We start from the raw sequence: 17,304 nt of genomic DNA, 5'->3' as shown, positions 1-17,304 counted from the left end.
AGCTCATTGCAACCTCCACCTCCTGGGTTCAAGCGATTCTCCTGCCTCAGCCTCCTGAGTAGCTGGAATTACAGGGCACGTCACCATGCCCAGCTAATTTTTGTATTTTTAGTAGAGATGAGTTTTCATCATGTTGGCCAGGCTGGTCTCTAACTCCTGACCTCAGGTGATCTGTCCACCTTGGCCTCCCAAAGTGCTGGGATTATAGGCACGAGCCACCACACCTGGCCTGGCCAGGTTATATGATTTTAAAGAAATCATGCCTTGACCACCTTTTTAGACTCTGGTGCTGAGTACAGGCCGTGGTACAAACTTGATGTTCAGTATGTGTTTGTTAAATTGGACCAAATCTGACAATCTTGATATTTCCCTATCCTACTCACTATCCTTTTCTTCCCTTTGAATTCTAGTTCAGTGTTCCACAACTTTGGCACTGCTGAGGCCAGATAAATCTTTATTTCAGGGTGCTGTGAGCTGGAGGATGTTTAGCAGCATCCCTGGCCTCTGTCCACTAGATGCCAGTAAGCACCACCTCCTGTGTGACAACCAAACTATCCTGACACTGCCAAATGTTCCCTGGAGGGAAAAATCCACCACCACCCCAATTGAGAACCAACTGTTCTAGTTGAAACAGACATATTTAAAATCAGTTCTCAATCTCACAACCAACTTCCGGAAACCCCACGGGGTAACTCCACAGGGTCTCAGCATTACAGCTATTCCGCTTTAGTTTTCTGTTTGCCCTTCAGGTATAAGGAGGATTAAGTTCTCTCTATAATTGCATGATATGTTCATTGTGAGTGAGTCATTTCTGGGGCCCAAAATAAAAGAGAGACTGCTCGCATTATCTTTTTCCCAGATCTCCACTTCCCTTGTTTAGGAGTCGGTGACCAGATAGAGACTGGTGGAGAAGCCCATGTTAATGGGTGGCTGATATTATCTGAGATCATCAGGAATTGCTAATTGTATTTTTATATCTTCCAATAATTTTTTGTAGTCTTTTTTTTTCTTTTTTTTTGAGATGAAGTTTCGCTCTTGTTGCACAGGCTGGAGTACAGTGGTGCAATCTTGGCTCACTGCAACCTCTGCCTCCTGGGTTTAAGCAATTCTCCTGCCTCAGCCTTCTGAGTAGCTGGAATTACAGGTGCCGGCCACCACACCCAGCTAGTTTTTGTGTTTTTAGTAGAGACAGGGTTTCACTATGTTGGCCAGGCTGGTCTTGAACTCCTGACCTCAGGTGATCCACCCACCTCTGCCTCCCAAAGTACTGGGATTACAGGCATGAGCCACCGCACCCGGTCAATTTTTGTAGTCTTAAAGAAACAGTCTATATGTGAGGTTTTCCCATTATAATAGCTCCATTCCCTATTACAAAATCTTCTCCCCAAGAACTTTCCAAATTTCTACAAATGTGATTTTCAACATATTTTAGAGAACGTGTCAAGCATTGCTGAAACATCATCATCATCAGAAATGTAGAAAAGGCAACTTTCCCCCCTTTTTGAGCCTTGCTGCTTTATCATAAAATAGGACTCCCCATCCTTTGGAAAGTATTTGAAGATCAGTATTTTCCCTCTTTCTTCAGGCCCTACCCAACTCCTCCCAAAGGAAGGAGGGGTGACTTACTTGAAAGTTGTATTTGGAATAGGGAACTGGATATGTGCAGCCCAGCCCTTTCGTTTCTTAGTTTTTACTCTGCCTGTCATACAATGATACACTGTGATCTGAAGAGTCAAACTCTTTTGCAGGATCTCTCAATCCATGTAAGTAATTCTGGAGAGGAAGGTGGGAGCATTACTAATCGGAAGTTTGACTGGGAAATGTAAAGAGATAGTCATTACATGGACATCTGGAGAAAAAAACAGCACATGGAAATATCAAGTGTTCTGGGGCCCCCTAGGCAGAGGGTAGACCTTAGCCTTTTTACATCTATCCTTGTAGGCTTTTGAGACTGGTTGTTTGCGATAGCTACAGTTCTGGACTAAGCCACTGGAGTAGGTGGCTGAAGTCTTTGTGGGTAATGTTCACTTCACCAAACACTAGCACAGCTTGACCACAACAGTAATTACATTATCAGGAAAGCAGTCTTTTCATCTCTTAATGCATAAGTTACTGAGGCATTGGTGTATGTAGTGTGTTTTTTAGGCGGAGCTGCAGATCCAGACTTTAGAATGCAGAGGCTAAAAATTCTTCTGCTATGAAGCATTAATATGTGAGGTTTTAGGTGTCAATTTTAAGTTTTGGATGTAAGAATAACATAGGTAGCAAAAGATCAGCTGTACCAGATGCTGTTTCTTGTTATTTTGTTTGGAACTACATCAATCTCCTAAGAGAGAACAGAGGTAGTCTATTTTCTTGGCTCTATGAGGCTTGTCCAGAGACTCTGAAGATTCTGTAGATTCATTAATCATAGATACTATATGTACATGGCTTTTGGTTTTCAGGATCCAAGCTGTGGTTCAGTATAGAGGAATGGGTTTTATTAAATGACTAGTGAAAGTAGAATGGGCACCTATTACTTTGGAAATATAGATTCTACTTGGACGAGGTGGAAGGAAAATTGAATGAGATAATCACAACACCAAATGCCAAAACTTTACTAAGGAAAGAGTGTACCTGGAAGTCTTATTCTAATGAATAAAGTTAGTGGAGAAGTACAATAACTTGAGGAGAAATTTCAGTATGTTTTAGATAAAAAGGCATGATTCAGGAAGTGTTTTTAGCTCTGTTACCTGCAAAGGGCTAACTGGAGAAGTATTAAGGAATTGAGGAAAAGGGAAATCTACTTAAAAGAAAATATGAGGTCTTAAAGACCAAACTAGATTTACACAAAGGGGAAATGGATCTAAGTACTTCTAAAAATAGGGATATTAAAATGAAAGGTATTTCAGACATTGTTGAATCAGAATGCGTGCCCAGAGAAGATAGAGACAGGAGAGCCCAGAGGACAGAGCAGTGTGACTTTCCTCACAAAGAAGGCATTAGGATCCAGGAAGGGATTGAGGAGAACACTGTGAATGGACTGATAGTCTTTTGTGAGCTCAACTGGGGGCCCTTCCCTTAAAGACTGCAACATCTATTCAAAGTGGTTATATAAAATACAAACAGATTTAAGAATCGAAAACTGGGAAGATCAGGGTAAGATATCTGAAGCATTATTTGGTGAGTTTCAGTGTCTCAGCTGTTGTAGATGGAATTGCCAATGTTTATTTATTTATTTAGTATTTAGTTACTTTTTATTTTTTTTGAGAAAGAGTCTCGCTCTGTTGCCCAGGCTGGAGTGCAGTGGCGCAATCTCGGCTCACTGCAACCACCAAGGCCTCCCAGGTTCAAGCGATTCTTGTGCCTCAGCCTCCTGAGTACCTGGGATTACAGGTACCTGCCACCACGCCCGGCTAAGTTTTGTATTTTTAGTAGAGATGGGGTTTCATTGTGTTGGTCAGGCTGGTCTCGAACTCCTGACCTCAAATGATCTGCCTGCCTCAGCCTCCCAAAGTGCTGGGATTACAGGCATGAGGCACCACGCCCACTGGAATCGCCAATATTACTGGGGCCCTGAGTGAACATACTCAAGAAATGTTGGGATGTGGTGTTTGAAGGAAATATGAGACAAAGAAAAGGGAATTTAGGCAGGACAACATCAGATAAGTCTAAATGTAGGTGTGGTGTAATGGAAAAAGGCCCTTTAATGAAGATTATCCAAATTAAGAACATGAAAATAGGTAAGATTTAGGTTTAACAAAGAATACTCTTGGCAGACTCAGAATTCTTTGATTTCAGATCTCTCATTGAGGGAGCCCACATAATGTAGAATATGGAAGGCAATATTAGAAAAACAGATGTCTGGGAGCACTTGAAGAAAATGACTAAAATGCTGAAGCAACAACTCAGCTGAGCCTTCCTACACAGAAAAGTTGTGGCAGAAGAAATATTTTTGTTGCCTTGAGTCAGACAAGTTACTCAAGGATTGAAAGTTCAAACATGAGGGGAGGCTAAGTTCTGAGGAAGAGTAAGGTCTGATCCCTTCTGGGCCTCAAATTACACAGGCTTCAGAAGGGTAACCCTCTAAAGCGATGGGCTTCCTAGGCTTGGCAACAGGGCCCAAAAAAACAAAAAGACCAAAGAAGTCTTAAATACTCAGATGGGAAAATTGAGTACCTAAAATGAGACCTAGGCACTGAAGAGGTCACCACTGCAAATCCCTAGACTTTACAAAAAAACAGGAATGTTTTGAATGCCACTCACTGAGGCAAAGACAATACCTGCAGACAGGCTCCACCCAACCTCGAGCTTGCCATTTCCCATAATTATTAAGCTGCTGATGACAACAGGCTCTGGTAAGAGCAGACTTACCAGAACCCTGCTATGGCTGAAGATTTTCTTTATCTACCTTCCTTTCCTCAGACATGCCCTAAATCTCTGCTTTAGTCTCTGGTAGGAGTAACATGGACCTTCTTTATACTGAGTCCTAGGGTCAAGGAATATCATTTTGCTTGAGAAAAATGTATGTTAGTGCTAGAGACTCTCTTGTATTTTTTAAATTTATGAGTGTGAAGTTGTACTCTGATAATTGCATGTGTCCTAATAATTCTTTAGATTCTTCAGAAAAAAGTAGACTCTAGGGACTTCAGGATATATTAATACAACTTTGAAAATGCCGGTGCGTCCTGGTTTTTTTTCACTAAAGGGGAAAACAAAAACAAACTCTACCCAGACAATCAATTGAGATCCCATTGGCTAAAGCTAAGCAGAATACAAAATTAGGAAGGAAAGAAATGAAAATGTTTTTCGAATTTTGCTTAAGAATTATGAACTCTGATATCCCAGACTTTAATTTACAAAGAAGGGCAGAGAGATTTAATATTTGCTGTTTAATTTTTCCCCAGATATTTGGCAAGGGAGAAAGGTCCACTGTATTGGGTTCATTGCTTAACTTCTCGTGAGTTCTACTGGATACCCCTGCTGGGCCTAATATGGTATGGAAATAAGAAAGAGCAGTGATTTTTGGCTTAAGATACAATATGGCTTCTAGGAAACAAGAGCTAGAGACTACATGCTCATGATCCCAGGAGGCTAATGGAACAGTGATGTATCACAGTTCCTGCCTCGTGAATTTGGAAGCAGGATTCTGCTCCTAGGTAACAATAACTTGACTGTTAATTTCAAAGGGTTAACAGACCCAAAATTTGTAAGTGGTGGAAGGAAATCTTTTCTCCTTCTATCATTTTATTTCTCTCACAAAATGGACTTCATTTTGGCAGTATTAGGAAAAGTATTTTCTGCCGTCTCTCTCTGCCTTCTCACTCACTTCTCCCCAAAGGGGAAATGACTCTTCAGACTGTTAAGAGGAGAAAGGAACCATGAAATATGCCCAGCTTAGCCAGTTCCAGAAGGACAAGTCACAGGGTGAGTGTTTTCTGTTCTGATCCTCTGTCCCTGAGTTAGGAATATTTAGGTCAGGCCTACTTTCTAAAGGTAGGTCAGAAACTCCTCTCTGTGTGTTCAGCCCGCAGAACTCAGTGGATTGGAGGCAGTAATCCTGGGTAAGTGTGTATTCTCTGCAGACCCACCTCTCCCTTGGTCGTGAGGGTGGGGAATGTCATCCCAAGCTCTAGCCTTGGAAGAAAAGAACTTAGAAGCCCAAATGAGACCATTTATCCAAGCTGAGTTCTCTAATCCAAGTTATTATTATTATTACTATTATCATATTAAATACATGTTTTTGACCTCTGTGTCTTTTACTCCTCAAATCTCCCCAAGTTTCAAACCAATTAAGGGTATAAGCAGTTATTCTTGAATCCCAGCAAATACTAATGACTAATACTTATTGAGTACCTAGAATGTGCCAGAGACTATGTTAAGAGTTTTATAGGCATTGCTTTATTAAATCCTCACAGCAGTTCTGTGAGGCGGACACTGTGGTTCCTCACACCCCATAGTTGAGGAAACTGAGGCTTAAAGAGCTTACATAATCTGCCTATAGCCATACACATCTAGCAGTGGTAGGTCTCAGACATGAAAGTAGATCCAGCCTATTGACTGCATCCTATCGTATAATCATCTCTTAACTCTTCAGGAAAAGATGAGAATGGAGCTCCAGTTTATCCTCGCTGCAGAAATTTGAAAATTATGGGACCATCAATCTGTTGTGAATGCTGTCTAAAGCAGATCTTATCTCTGAGAGTTATCAAACTGAGCTGCTCCAAAGGCTTGACATAAATTACATGTTAAATGTATAGTAAGTTATTTCAGACTTTTAATTTCTGTTCTCTTTTTGGTTCATGACACTAATTTCACATCTGCAAATTTTTTAATATAAAGTCTGAAAGGTCAATGTGAAAAACTTGTATCCTAATCTGGCTCGAACTTCTACTACAGTGTGAGAGTATTTTTAAAATGTGGTATTATGAGTAATCAATAACAACAGTCAAACTTGTATCCTAATCTGGCTCGAACTTCTACTACAGTGTGAGAGTATTTTTAAAATGTGGTATTATGAGTAATCAATAACAACAGTCATAGCCCTATTAGAATTCCTTTCATCTTAAAGAATTGCCCTAAGCATTTCATTAGGATTTTGCCTCAATCACTATATTTTGGCCACTCACATTAGACCATTTTAATTATGAAAGAGTTTATAAAATTCAAAAAAAGTGTCTTTATAACCATATCAGTGATAAGATCAATTTAATTTTAGGTTACCAATTTTGTAAGAATCATGACAGCTCAATGTTAAAACTGGTAAGCACTTCAAATTTTTACACATATCATTTCTTAGAAAAGTAAAATAATAATATACTGCAAGAGCATGTAACTATCAGAACCACATGGAAAAATGTATTTCAGGCTTTGGTATGTTTAAGGAAAAGCTTCTACAATTCTTAACATTGAAGCTTATCCACTATAACCCTTGACTTATTTAATTACACTTTAATTTTACATTAGTGTATCATCAAAATTTTGCCTTTGAAAGAAAATGTTAAAGCATGTAAATGGAAGAATGTGAAGATATCTCCCTGAGGTTCCCTTCCAGGGGACTTGTTGGTGTCATATTTTTACCTCTGAAATCGGTTTTTCATAGACATCTTCTCCTATGGATTTCTCCTGGGCAAGAATGGCATCTCGGTGCAGGACCCGCAGCACTTTCTCTGGCTCCGCAGACCCGTAATGAGCCTCCAGAACCTCAGGTTTGGTTTTCTCCGTCTTCAGCATGTGGATCACATCTTCTCTGGCCTGTAATAGAAAGTGCAGCAAGATCAGACGATTGACGATGTAAATCACATCCTGGGCTCAAAATATCAACAGAGAGCTTATTGAATACATCCCCATCTTGTCAGGGCTATTGGCAAATTCACTGGGTATTCTGTTCTTTCTTTTTTTTTTTTTTTTTTTAACTAAAAGCAGATTGGCAACCAGATACTCTGCTTCAGGTTGCTAGGAAGCAGGCAAGCAGAAAAAAGGATTTGTGCTAATATTAACTACATAAAAATTGCTTTATCTAAGTAGCAATAATTCGGGATGGGGTAGGGGAGGGAGGCAAGCAGGGCTGGTCCTGGGATACTTAACCTGTTTCAGTGCACACGAGGTCAATGACAGTCTAAAATCTGTTGATGTTCTCAATGTAGTATTCAAATCTGGTTTAAAATAAAACCCTGCTGCCTCCATTCTAGTTATAACTTCATGTGTCAATTAATAAACAGCCTTTATTGGTGATTTCCTGTTCCTCATTAGGTGATTCATTTTGCACAGAAACACATGGTTGAGAACTCATATGATGCTTGGATGTCCTTTTCAAATCTAATGTATCTAATGTATTCACAATAAAGGTGAAATTTCACCCCTTTAACATCCAGACTGTCAGTTAGATGAGTCAGCTTGGTAGGTCAGTATTGTTTGTTTGTTTCTTAGCACAACGTATTACTGAAGCTTTCAAGAAAACCACGATCGTAGGCTTTATATCATACAGTCTGTGGTTCCCATCACATAATGCAAATACACCTGCTTATGTTTTGCACTGGTTAGTAGGGATGATCTTTCTACTTATGATGGAGCTGACATTTGCTGAATGTATTTCCGTATAGGGACACACTTGGAGCTGTTTTTCCAGTAATGGTGATGGGTAAGAAGTGCCCTGACTTCATCCAACTTGTACTAAAGAAAAAGCTGGTTGGGAACAAAGTTTCAGCCTATGACAATGGAATAGAGTTTTCTCCTATACTGATGCTAACTGTGGGACTGAAATTATAAACCTGGTTCATTATTATAATATTCTAAGGAAGAGAGCTAACTAGTCAACTATGAGTGTTCACGATACGACCGTTATAAAGTTTGTCTTTCTTGAGGTTTCTCACTTTTGTTGCTTTTTCAGTCTCCAAATTAATCTAATTCCATATGGCTACAGAATAATTCATTACTGAGATGTCAATGAACTGGAATTTGCAGATTTGAAATGTCTCTGCCACATATACACATATTCACTTCAAGACAAAAATGGAAAATATGAATTTTGAAGAACCTGGTGGTTTAGAATGTTAGTGAATGTTGAAGTCAGGAAATAGTTTAATGGAAAGGCAATGTGTCTCCATGCAGGTTGAAAGAAGATAAGCACAGATGCAGGGTCAAGTTAGCCTGTACACTGTGCTCATTAGAAAAAGGTGCCCACTTTATCCAGGAGACACAGCCCTGAGTCACAGCACAGCTCACCTAGTGAGTGAAGAGCAGGCTGTCTGTTAGCCCTGTTCATCCTCTCTGCCAGGCACCATTGTGCAAGGCATAACTCCCAATCTATACTGAAGGAGCCTCAAGTTATATAGATTGCTACTGGTCTTCAGGCAGAAAGTGCTCCTGTGTTCATCTGACATAGGTGAATATATAAAGCATGTTCTAAAGTAATGATTCACAATGCTGACTGTACTGAAGTCATTTGAGGAACTCTTAAAAAATCCCAAGGCCCAGGCCATTCCAGACCAATTACATTCTAATCTTTTGGAGAAGGACCTATATACATCAACACTTTTTAAGGCTCCCAGGTGATTCCAGGGTTGAGAGTACTGTGCCACACTAATAGACTACAAGACATAGCAACTAAATTGAATACAAATCCTTGGCATCATCCAAAGTCACCTTGCTTACTTTGGTGCAAGTGCATTTCCTTTTTCCGATCTTAAAAAGCTGTCATCACCTTTCTCCTTTAAATTATCCTCACACCCTAGGTCAGTTTTTTGCTTTGACCAAATCCGAAAGAGACGAACTCATCTTTAAAGAAGAAACACCATACTGTGAATTTAGTGACTTATGTAATGACAGGAAAGGAAAATTTAGAATCACATTTAAAGTGAAAAAATGGCGATGATAGAAGGTTGGCAAGCTGGAAGTTCTTGATAACAAACTACTGTCTGTTTCTCATCTTTAAATCAGATGAAGTAAAGACCATTTTCTAAAGTTCATTTTTCTAACATGTGAAATGTGAAGTCTTATAGAGCAGACATAGAATGTACTGTCCTTTGAAAAAATAAATAAATAAAAAATTTAATATAAAAAATAAAAAAGAATGTACTGTTGTTTATACTGTAAATTGAGATACTGATTAAAAATTTCTAAAATACTAAAAGAAAAGGGCTTAGAAGACAGGGTAGTAATATTAAGGGCTGGTTTTTTTGATGTTTATTTTGTTTTTCTGTTTTTTGCTTTTGTTTTTGTTTTTGAGACAGAGTCTCAGTCTGTCACCCAGACTGGAGTACAGTGCCACGATCTTGGCTCACTGCAACCTCTCTCTCCCAGGTTCAAGTGATTCTCCTGCCTCAGCCTCCCAAGTAGCTGGGACTACAGAACATGCCACCTTACCCGGCTAATTTTTGTATTTTTAGTAGAGATGGGGTTTTGCCATGTTGGCCAGGCTGGTCTCGAACCCCTGACCTCAAGTGATCTGCCCCCCCCTCGGCCTCCCAAAGTGCTGGGATTACAAGCGTGAGCCACTGCACCCAGCCTAAGGACTGTTTTTAACCTCTTCTTTTTGTTTTTACAGGTATGTATTTTCTAAATTTTCTACTGTAAATATGTAACTAGTTTTACAAAGAGAAACAAAAGTAGTGCTTTCATAAAGAAAAAAGAAATACTTCATCATTCCTTATTCCCCATAAATAAAACAAAGGCAAATAATTTCATAGGAAGTTCTTTTTCATGCACCCAATGCTGAGAAAGCCACCTTCATTCTGGCTATAGACAGTCCCATGCACAGTACCTAGGATTTAAACAAAGGAGGACGTAAAACAAAAATTGCTCAAGGATTATTCTATGCCCTCTTTTTGGCATTGTCTTGATTTCTTTCAGAATTATTTCAAACACACCAGTAAAGCCAGAGGTAAAACAGCCACTGAGCTGGGTAAGTGTACTGAAGACAGCATAGTATAAGGATTATAGGTTTTCCCACCTAAAATTTATTATGATTTAGTCACATTCTAACAAGACAGGTGAAGGAATCACAGCAGAACTATTTCCATATGATCTTTCCACAAATGACATTCTGAAAAAGTGTTTGTCCTTAGTTATGGATAAAGGTAATCAGAAAGTGGCTGTATCAAGTAATGTTGAGAGCAACAATGTAAACTGTATCAAGTAATGTTGAGAGCAACAATCTTACTGCTGGTTTGCCCAAGTTTACATGGCTCGAGCATAAAGAAAATTAAATAAATCTTAAAGCTATCAAGCAAGTATGAAATTTAATGAAAATATAGGAATAAAATGTATATCATGATAGAATGAGTCCAGCTTTGAAGAGACTCAGAAATAGTTTCCAGTGTCAGCTAAGGTGTGTGATTCGTGCAAGCAGTTAATATTGCTTGCATTGCTTGGACCTAATTTATCATTTATGAAGTTGGATCATAATTTTCTTATATACTTGTTGTTAGATTAAAATCAGATGTAAATATATAAGATGCCTAATATAAAACTTGGCATACAGTAGGTGCTGAGACAATAGTAATTATATACTATGGTTTCTGTTAGATCTCCATGATTAAATAACTTTTTGCTGCATGAGTAGAAAAGGAATTTTATAAGATATATTTTTCCCTAACCAAATATAACATGTAAAACTGATATTGTTAAAACTGTCTAGATATTTCACAATCTACTCTTAGGAATTTTTTTTTCAAAAAGGAATTTCAAAATCGAGCAGTCTCTCCAAAAGTTATTTAATCTCCCTGACTGTTTCCTTGTCTGTAAAGTGGGGACACAACCCCTATACATTATAGGGACTGTGTTAGGCTCTAACAAGATAATGCAAATAAAGTACTTTTAAAACTGTAAGCAGGTAGCTATTTCAGTTTAATCATTTAAGTTACTTAGTTTAAAAATGTCCAAATATTATTGGTATTGATCTTGACCCCAAACTTCCTAATTCTCTTAGAAGACAGTTTCTTGTGTTCCAACTGATATCAAACACCTATTACTTTCCTTCCCCGAAATACACTTTTGCTTGAACTGTATTAATTGTGATATGCTACATATACTATATATTTCATCTTAGTTTAATTATCCTAGATACTAATTACCGAAGAAAAAGAGGTTATGGTGATATAATACAGTGCATTTATTTACAATCACACTATTCACTATAAATTTACTAAAGCCTCTTTAATTGTATAGTAATAATCATGGAAAGAGGCCAGGTGTGGTGGCTCACGCCTGTAATCCCAGCACTTTGGGAGGCTGAGGCAGGTGGATCACCAGAAGTCGGGAGTTCAAGACCAGCCTGGCCAACATAGTGAAACCCCATCTCTACCAAAAATACAAAAATTAGCCAGGCGTTGTGGTGTGCACCTGTAGTCCCAGCTACTTGGGAGGCTGAGGCAGGAGAATCGCTTGAACCCGGGAAGCAGAGGTTGCAATGAGCACAGTGAGCCGAGATTGTACAACTGCACTCCAGCCTGGGCGACAGAGGGAGACTGTCTCAAAAGAATAATAGTGATAATAATAAAATAGTAAATCAATAAAATTGTGGTATCTATTTAATCAATGTATTAATGAAGATGACTGTGTGATCACAAATTTATTTTACTATTTGAAACAAATGATTCAATTTATGTTAAAAAAAGATTCTATATTTTGGGGAGAAAACAACTTTACATCTCCATTTCTGAGAAACTTGCTAATTTTTCTATAAAAGAATAAAGTTCAAAATGTAAGAAAGCTTCTGCTCTTGAGCATTAATATTTTCACATAGAAATTTATCTAAAACAATTTGTTAAAATCCTAGCATGTGGGGAAGCTGCAAAATAGACCACTATATTTAAATACATGTAAAATGACCCAGAGAAGAATGCTTTGAAGATGACTCTACGTTCAACTTATTTACTCCTGATGATAGAGAACAAATATGAGATTAGAGTAGAGAAACAGACACAGTGGTCACACCATTCTCTTCCATCAGACATAGTTCTTCTTTGTGCCAGTGGAGGTGTAGGGAGGCCAAGAACAAGGATGTTCCATAAATACCCCACAACTGAAACTGCACCAGGTGGAACAAGGGATTTCTCAGTTGACTGGATAAGAAGCTGATTCAAAACATGTGGGGGCAGCAAAGAGCTGCTCTGTGAAGCCTAGGGCCCACAGGTGAGTGTGCAATTCATTGTATAAAGTCAATGGAGTGAGTCTGCGCTTTGCTGGAAAAGCAGGAGCAAATTGGAGGATAGAATAAAACACAGGACAGGTGGAACCCACGCAAGTAGCATAGGTTCAGAAGAGGCAGAATGCAATCACTCCTTCAATAAATATTTGCACACATTTACTTTGTGCAATGCATTGTATTCAGTATTGGAGAAATAACTGCATCCTTGGGAATTCAAGTCTGGAGAGACACAAACAATTGAGAGGTGTTTACAATATGACATAGTAAGCCTTCGGTGGAGGAAATAATTGGGGCTAAGGACATCAACTAGAAGAACACTTAACTTGAATCTGAGCTAACAGAAGAGGCTTCCTGGATTAAGGACCTGAAATCTCATAATGAATACTTGAGCTAGAGAAAGAAGAGGTAAGGTAAGAGTGCTCTAGGCCCAGCAAGACTGTATACAAAGGCCAAACAGATTTAAATGCATGGGATTTTGCAATATGAGACTGGAGTAATAAACTCATGAAAAGCTTTGTAAGCCATGCAATGAGTTTGGATTTCGTCACAGAAGAGCAAGAGGCTTTGGAGTTTTTGAGCAGCAGGACAATGATGGTCAGATTTGTGTGCTGGAAACATCATTCATCTGCTATGTTAAAAGCACAGAAATTCTAAGTCAGCCAGTCTGTTGGTGCAGGCCAGGAATTGTGTTTTGAAATATCTCTGTAGGTGATTCTAAAGCACAGCTGCACTTGGAAATCACTGCTCTAGGACAGATGACCAATTCAGCATAAAAAATACTTAAAACTTTGGCTGTGTTAGCTCAAGGTTCTTGGCAGGGTTGTCTGATTCCCAGGGACTTGGTTGCCTCAGAGGTTTCTTGCTGTTCTCCCTGTGTTGTTAGTCCCTGACCTTTCTGTACCAAAGAATCATGGCCATTTCCAGCCAGCAGCCTATATGAGGAGGATCCCTGAAAACTGCTGGAAGTGTGTGCCAGTTCTGGGCAAATGAGGGTGACCAAATGTCCCAGTTTGTCTGAGACTAAGGGAAGCTGAGTCCTGTGAAGTCGGACTTCTGCAAACCAGGACAGTCCCAGGCAAGCCGGGACAAGTTGGTCACCCTGTGACAAACACCAAGCCAGAAAGAGACTGGATATTCCATAATATTCCTGTGTCTAGCAAGGCAGCCGCAAATGGGCTTATTATGCTCAGGAACTGAATTTCACTGATTATGTTTCCAAAACTTAGCTTTTTTTTTAAACGTACAGCACCATTACTAATTATTATGTCTGATGACAATTTAACTGTATTTTAAACTTGTGCGGCTTTTCTATCTTTGAATGAAAAAAACATAAGGAGTAGGAAACAATGCTTAGTTCTTATGCTCCTATGACATAGCTTCTTCCACACTTCGAACATGGGGATGGTATGCCCACGAGCCTTGGAGCTTGGAGATAAACATGGTGCATCCTCTTTTAGTACTAAGATTACTGAAAGACTTGGGGTGGGTGATAAGTAGCTTAAAACTCAGAATATTCATACAACTTTAATATTCCTGAGTGTTCAGAACAAAACAAAAGACATAAAAAAGCATTTGCTTCAGCAAGGCAGCTTGGGACAGACTCTTAGACGATGTAACCATCACCCCAACATGATGATCCACTTACTTGGCTGAGAGGAAGCATAGCCAGTGGGAAGTTTAAGAAGCCTGCCCTTACCTAATGACACTGCACACTTTGAACAAGGCATTCCTGCCAAAAGCTGTTGACTTTAAATAATAATGGATCCATTTTGAGGAAAGGACAAATCCATTTCTATGCTTATGGAAGAATGACACAGTTCCCAAGCACTATCACTTCTTGATATTATTTAACTTCTTAAATATGACCCCATTGTTGCAGTGAGTCAAGGAGCCCTAGAAAAGACGGTCCTGGAAGATCAGTAACACATCCTTTCTGTGATTGCTTTCCCATTCTGCTTTCCCATTCAACCACTCTGTATCTACTTACATATGGTAATTTATTAATTTACTTGTCTATTTCCTTCTGAGGCTTCTGCTGGTGCAGGCACAGCACAGGCACAACAGCTACTGTGAGGACTGTGACTGCTGTGGGAGACTGTGTCTACAGCGTCTAAAAGAGTGCCTGCTGCATGGCAGGCACTCTGTAAATATTTGCTGAAATAAAAGTAAAATTAAGTGATGTGAAAGTCAGAGAGGCATAAACTGGCACTGAAAATCTCAGAACAACCTTAACTACTTAGCTTTGTTCAAAAGATATAAATAGTTACATTTTGTCAACCTCTTTACTCTTTCTTTTTTTTTTTTTTTTTGAGACGGAGTCTCGCTCTGTCGCCCAGGCTGGAGTGCAGTGGCTGGATCTCAGCTCAGTGCAAGCTCCGCCTCCCGGGTTTACGCCATTCTCCTGCCTCAGCCTCCTGAGTAGCTGGGACTACAGGCGCCCGCCACATCGCCCGGCTAGTTTTTTTTGTATTTTTAGTAGAGACGGGGTTTCACCGTGTTCGCCAGGATGGTCTCGAACTCCTGACGTCATGATCCACCCGTCTCGGCCTCCCAAAGTGCTGGGATTACAGGCTTGAGCCACCGCGCCCGGCCCTACTCTTTCAACTGATATATTTGTCTGTAATTTGGGAGTCTTCTCTTCTTCTTTTTTTCTTTTTTTTTTAGACAGAGTTTTGTTCTTGTTACCCAGACTGGAATGCAGTGGCATGATCTCAGCTCACTGCACCCTCCACCTCCTGAGTTCAAACAATTCTCCTGCCTCAGCCTCCGAGTAGCTGGGATTACAGGCGCCTGCCAGACACCTGGCTAATTTTTGTATTTTTAGTAGAGACAGGGTTTCACCATGTTGGCCAGGCTGGTTTCGAACTCCTGACCTCAAGCAATCCTCCCACCTCAGCGCCCCAAAGTTCTGGGATTACAGGCATGAGCCGCTGTGCCCAGCCCACTTTCTTCTTTTTAAGTTGATTCCAAAAAGAAAATATGTAAACTGAATAAGGAAAAATAGTACATTCCACCAGAATGCTGCAACAGGAAATGGACTATCTTTAAATCTCGTACAAATTGAATTATATTATTTACCTGAGTTAGATAAATTCTAATATTATAAACAGATTGAAAGAAAAAAAGTTATGTAATGTATAATGTTATTAGCTGTTACTATAGAAATTAAACCTATTTTTTCCCTGAATTTTAGAAATCAATGTTAACAAGATTCGTGATACAACTATGTACAAGAAGAACATTCAGACGTGGTTAGGTTAAAGGGCCACTAGGGCTAAAATTGTGACTTTTGTTCTCTTTGGAGAAATTATTCTCCACAACTATACAGTTAATAGTAGCCTAAAAGCCTGTATAGAGCTTGTTCATAAAAGAGTAGCACTTCAGACTGAATATCTACCTAATCTGTTATCAAAATATCAGAAACAGATGCAATTTCTTATGTTAAAACCTGCTTTGCCACCACCATGATAGCTTGAGTTTTTAAATGTAAAATCCTCAAAATCCCAATTATGACTTTGCAGAAATAGAAAAATCCATAAATTCATATGGAATCTCAAGGGACCATGAATAGCTGAAATAACATTGAAATATATTAAAATAATATTGAAAATAATCTTGAAAAATAACAAAGTTGGAGGTCTCACATTTCCTCATTTCAAAGCTTACTACAAATTTACACTAATTAAAACAGTGTGGTACTGTCATAAAGACAGACATATGATCAATGGAATGGAATAGAAAGCCCACAAATAAATTATTGCATATGTAGACAAATGATTTTCTACAAGAGTGCAAGATCATTCAATGGGGAAAGGAGAGTCTTTTCAACAAATGTTGGGAAAACTGGATATCCACATGCAGAAGAATTAAGTTGGAACCTTTCCTTGTAGCATATACAAAAAGTAACTCAAAATTGATAAAAATGTAAGAGCTAAAACTATAAAACTCTTAGAAATAGCACAGGAGAAAAGTTCCATGATATTGGATATAGCACTTATTTCTTGGATATGATATCAAAGCACAGGCAACAAAAGAAAAACATATAAATTGGACTATGTTAAATCTAAAAACTTCCTTGTGTCAGAGAACACAATCAACAGTACGGAAAGCAACCCATAAAATGGGAGAAAATATCTGCATATTGTATGTGCAATAAGAATTAATATCCAGAGACCGAGCGCAGCGGCTCATGCCTGTAATCCCAGCACTTGGGGAGGCCAAGGTGGGTGGATCACCTGAGGTGAGGTCGGGAGTTCGAGACCAGCCTGATCAACATGGAGAAACCCCATTTCTACTAAAAATACAAAATTAGCTGGGCCTGATGGCGCATGCCTGTTATCCCAGCTATTTGGGAGGCTGAAACAGGAGAATTGCTTGAACTTGGAAGGTGGAGCTCATCAGCTGAGATCATGCCATTGCACTCCAGCCTGGGTAACAAAAGCAAAACTCTGTCTCCAAAAAAAAAAAGAGAATTAATATCCATATCTAGAATATTAAAGAACTCCTATGGCAAAAAAATTTTAATGGGCAAAGGACTCAAATAGACATTTCTCCAAAGAAGATATACAAGTGGCCAAAAGGCACATGAAAAGATACTCAATATCACAAACACAGATCAAAATTAACAATGAGATACTACTTTACACCCAATAGGATGGCTATCAAGAAAAAAGAGA

At 39.1% G+C, this 17,304-nt stretch overlaps 1 protein-coding gene across 4 annotated transcripts in view; it reads right to left on the bottom strand.

Moving 5' to 3' along the window:
• The window catches only part of FILIP1 (filamin A interacting protein 1), a 200,223-nt gene that overhangs the window by 64,474 nt on the left and 118,445 nt on the right, over positions 1–17,304 (bottom strand). For all 4 annotated transcript variants that reach the window (XM_011942940.1, XM_011942938.1, XM_011942937.1 and 1 more), the window contains one exon: positions 7,060–7,233. In XM_011942940.1, the coding sequence (XP_011798330.1) occupies positions 7,060–7,233 (174 nt within the window). The remainder of the gene's footprint in view (positions 1–7,059; positions 7,234–17,304) is intronic.

The sequence above is a fragment of the Colobus angolensis genome, unplaced genomic scaffold (assembly GCF_000951035.1).
Source record: "Colobus angolensis palliatus isolate OR3802 unplaced genomic scaffold, Cang.pa_1.0 Scaffold213, whole genome shotgun sequence".
Taxonomy (NCBI): Eukaryota; Metazoa; Chordata; class Mammalia; order Primates; family Cercopithecidae; genus Colobus; species Colobus angolensis.
The sequence above is the reverse complement of the archived record's forward strand: the minus strand, read 5'-3'. Positions and strand labels throughout refer to the sequence as shown.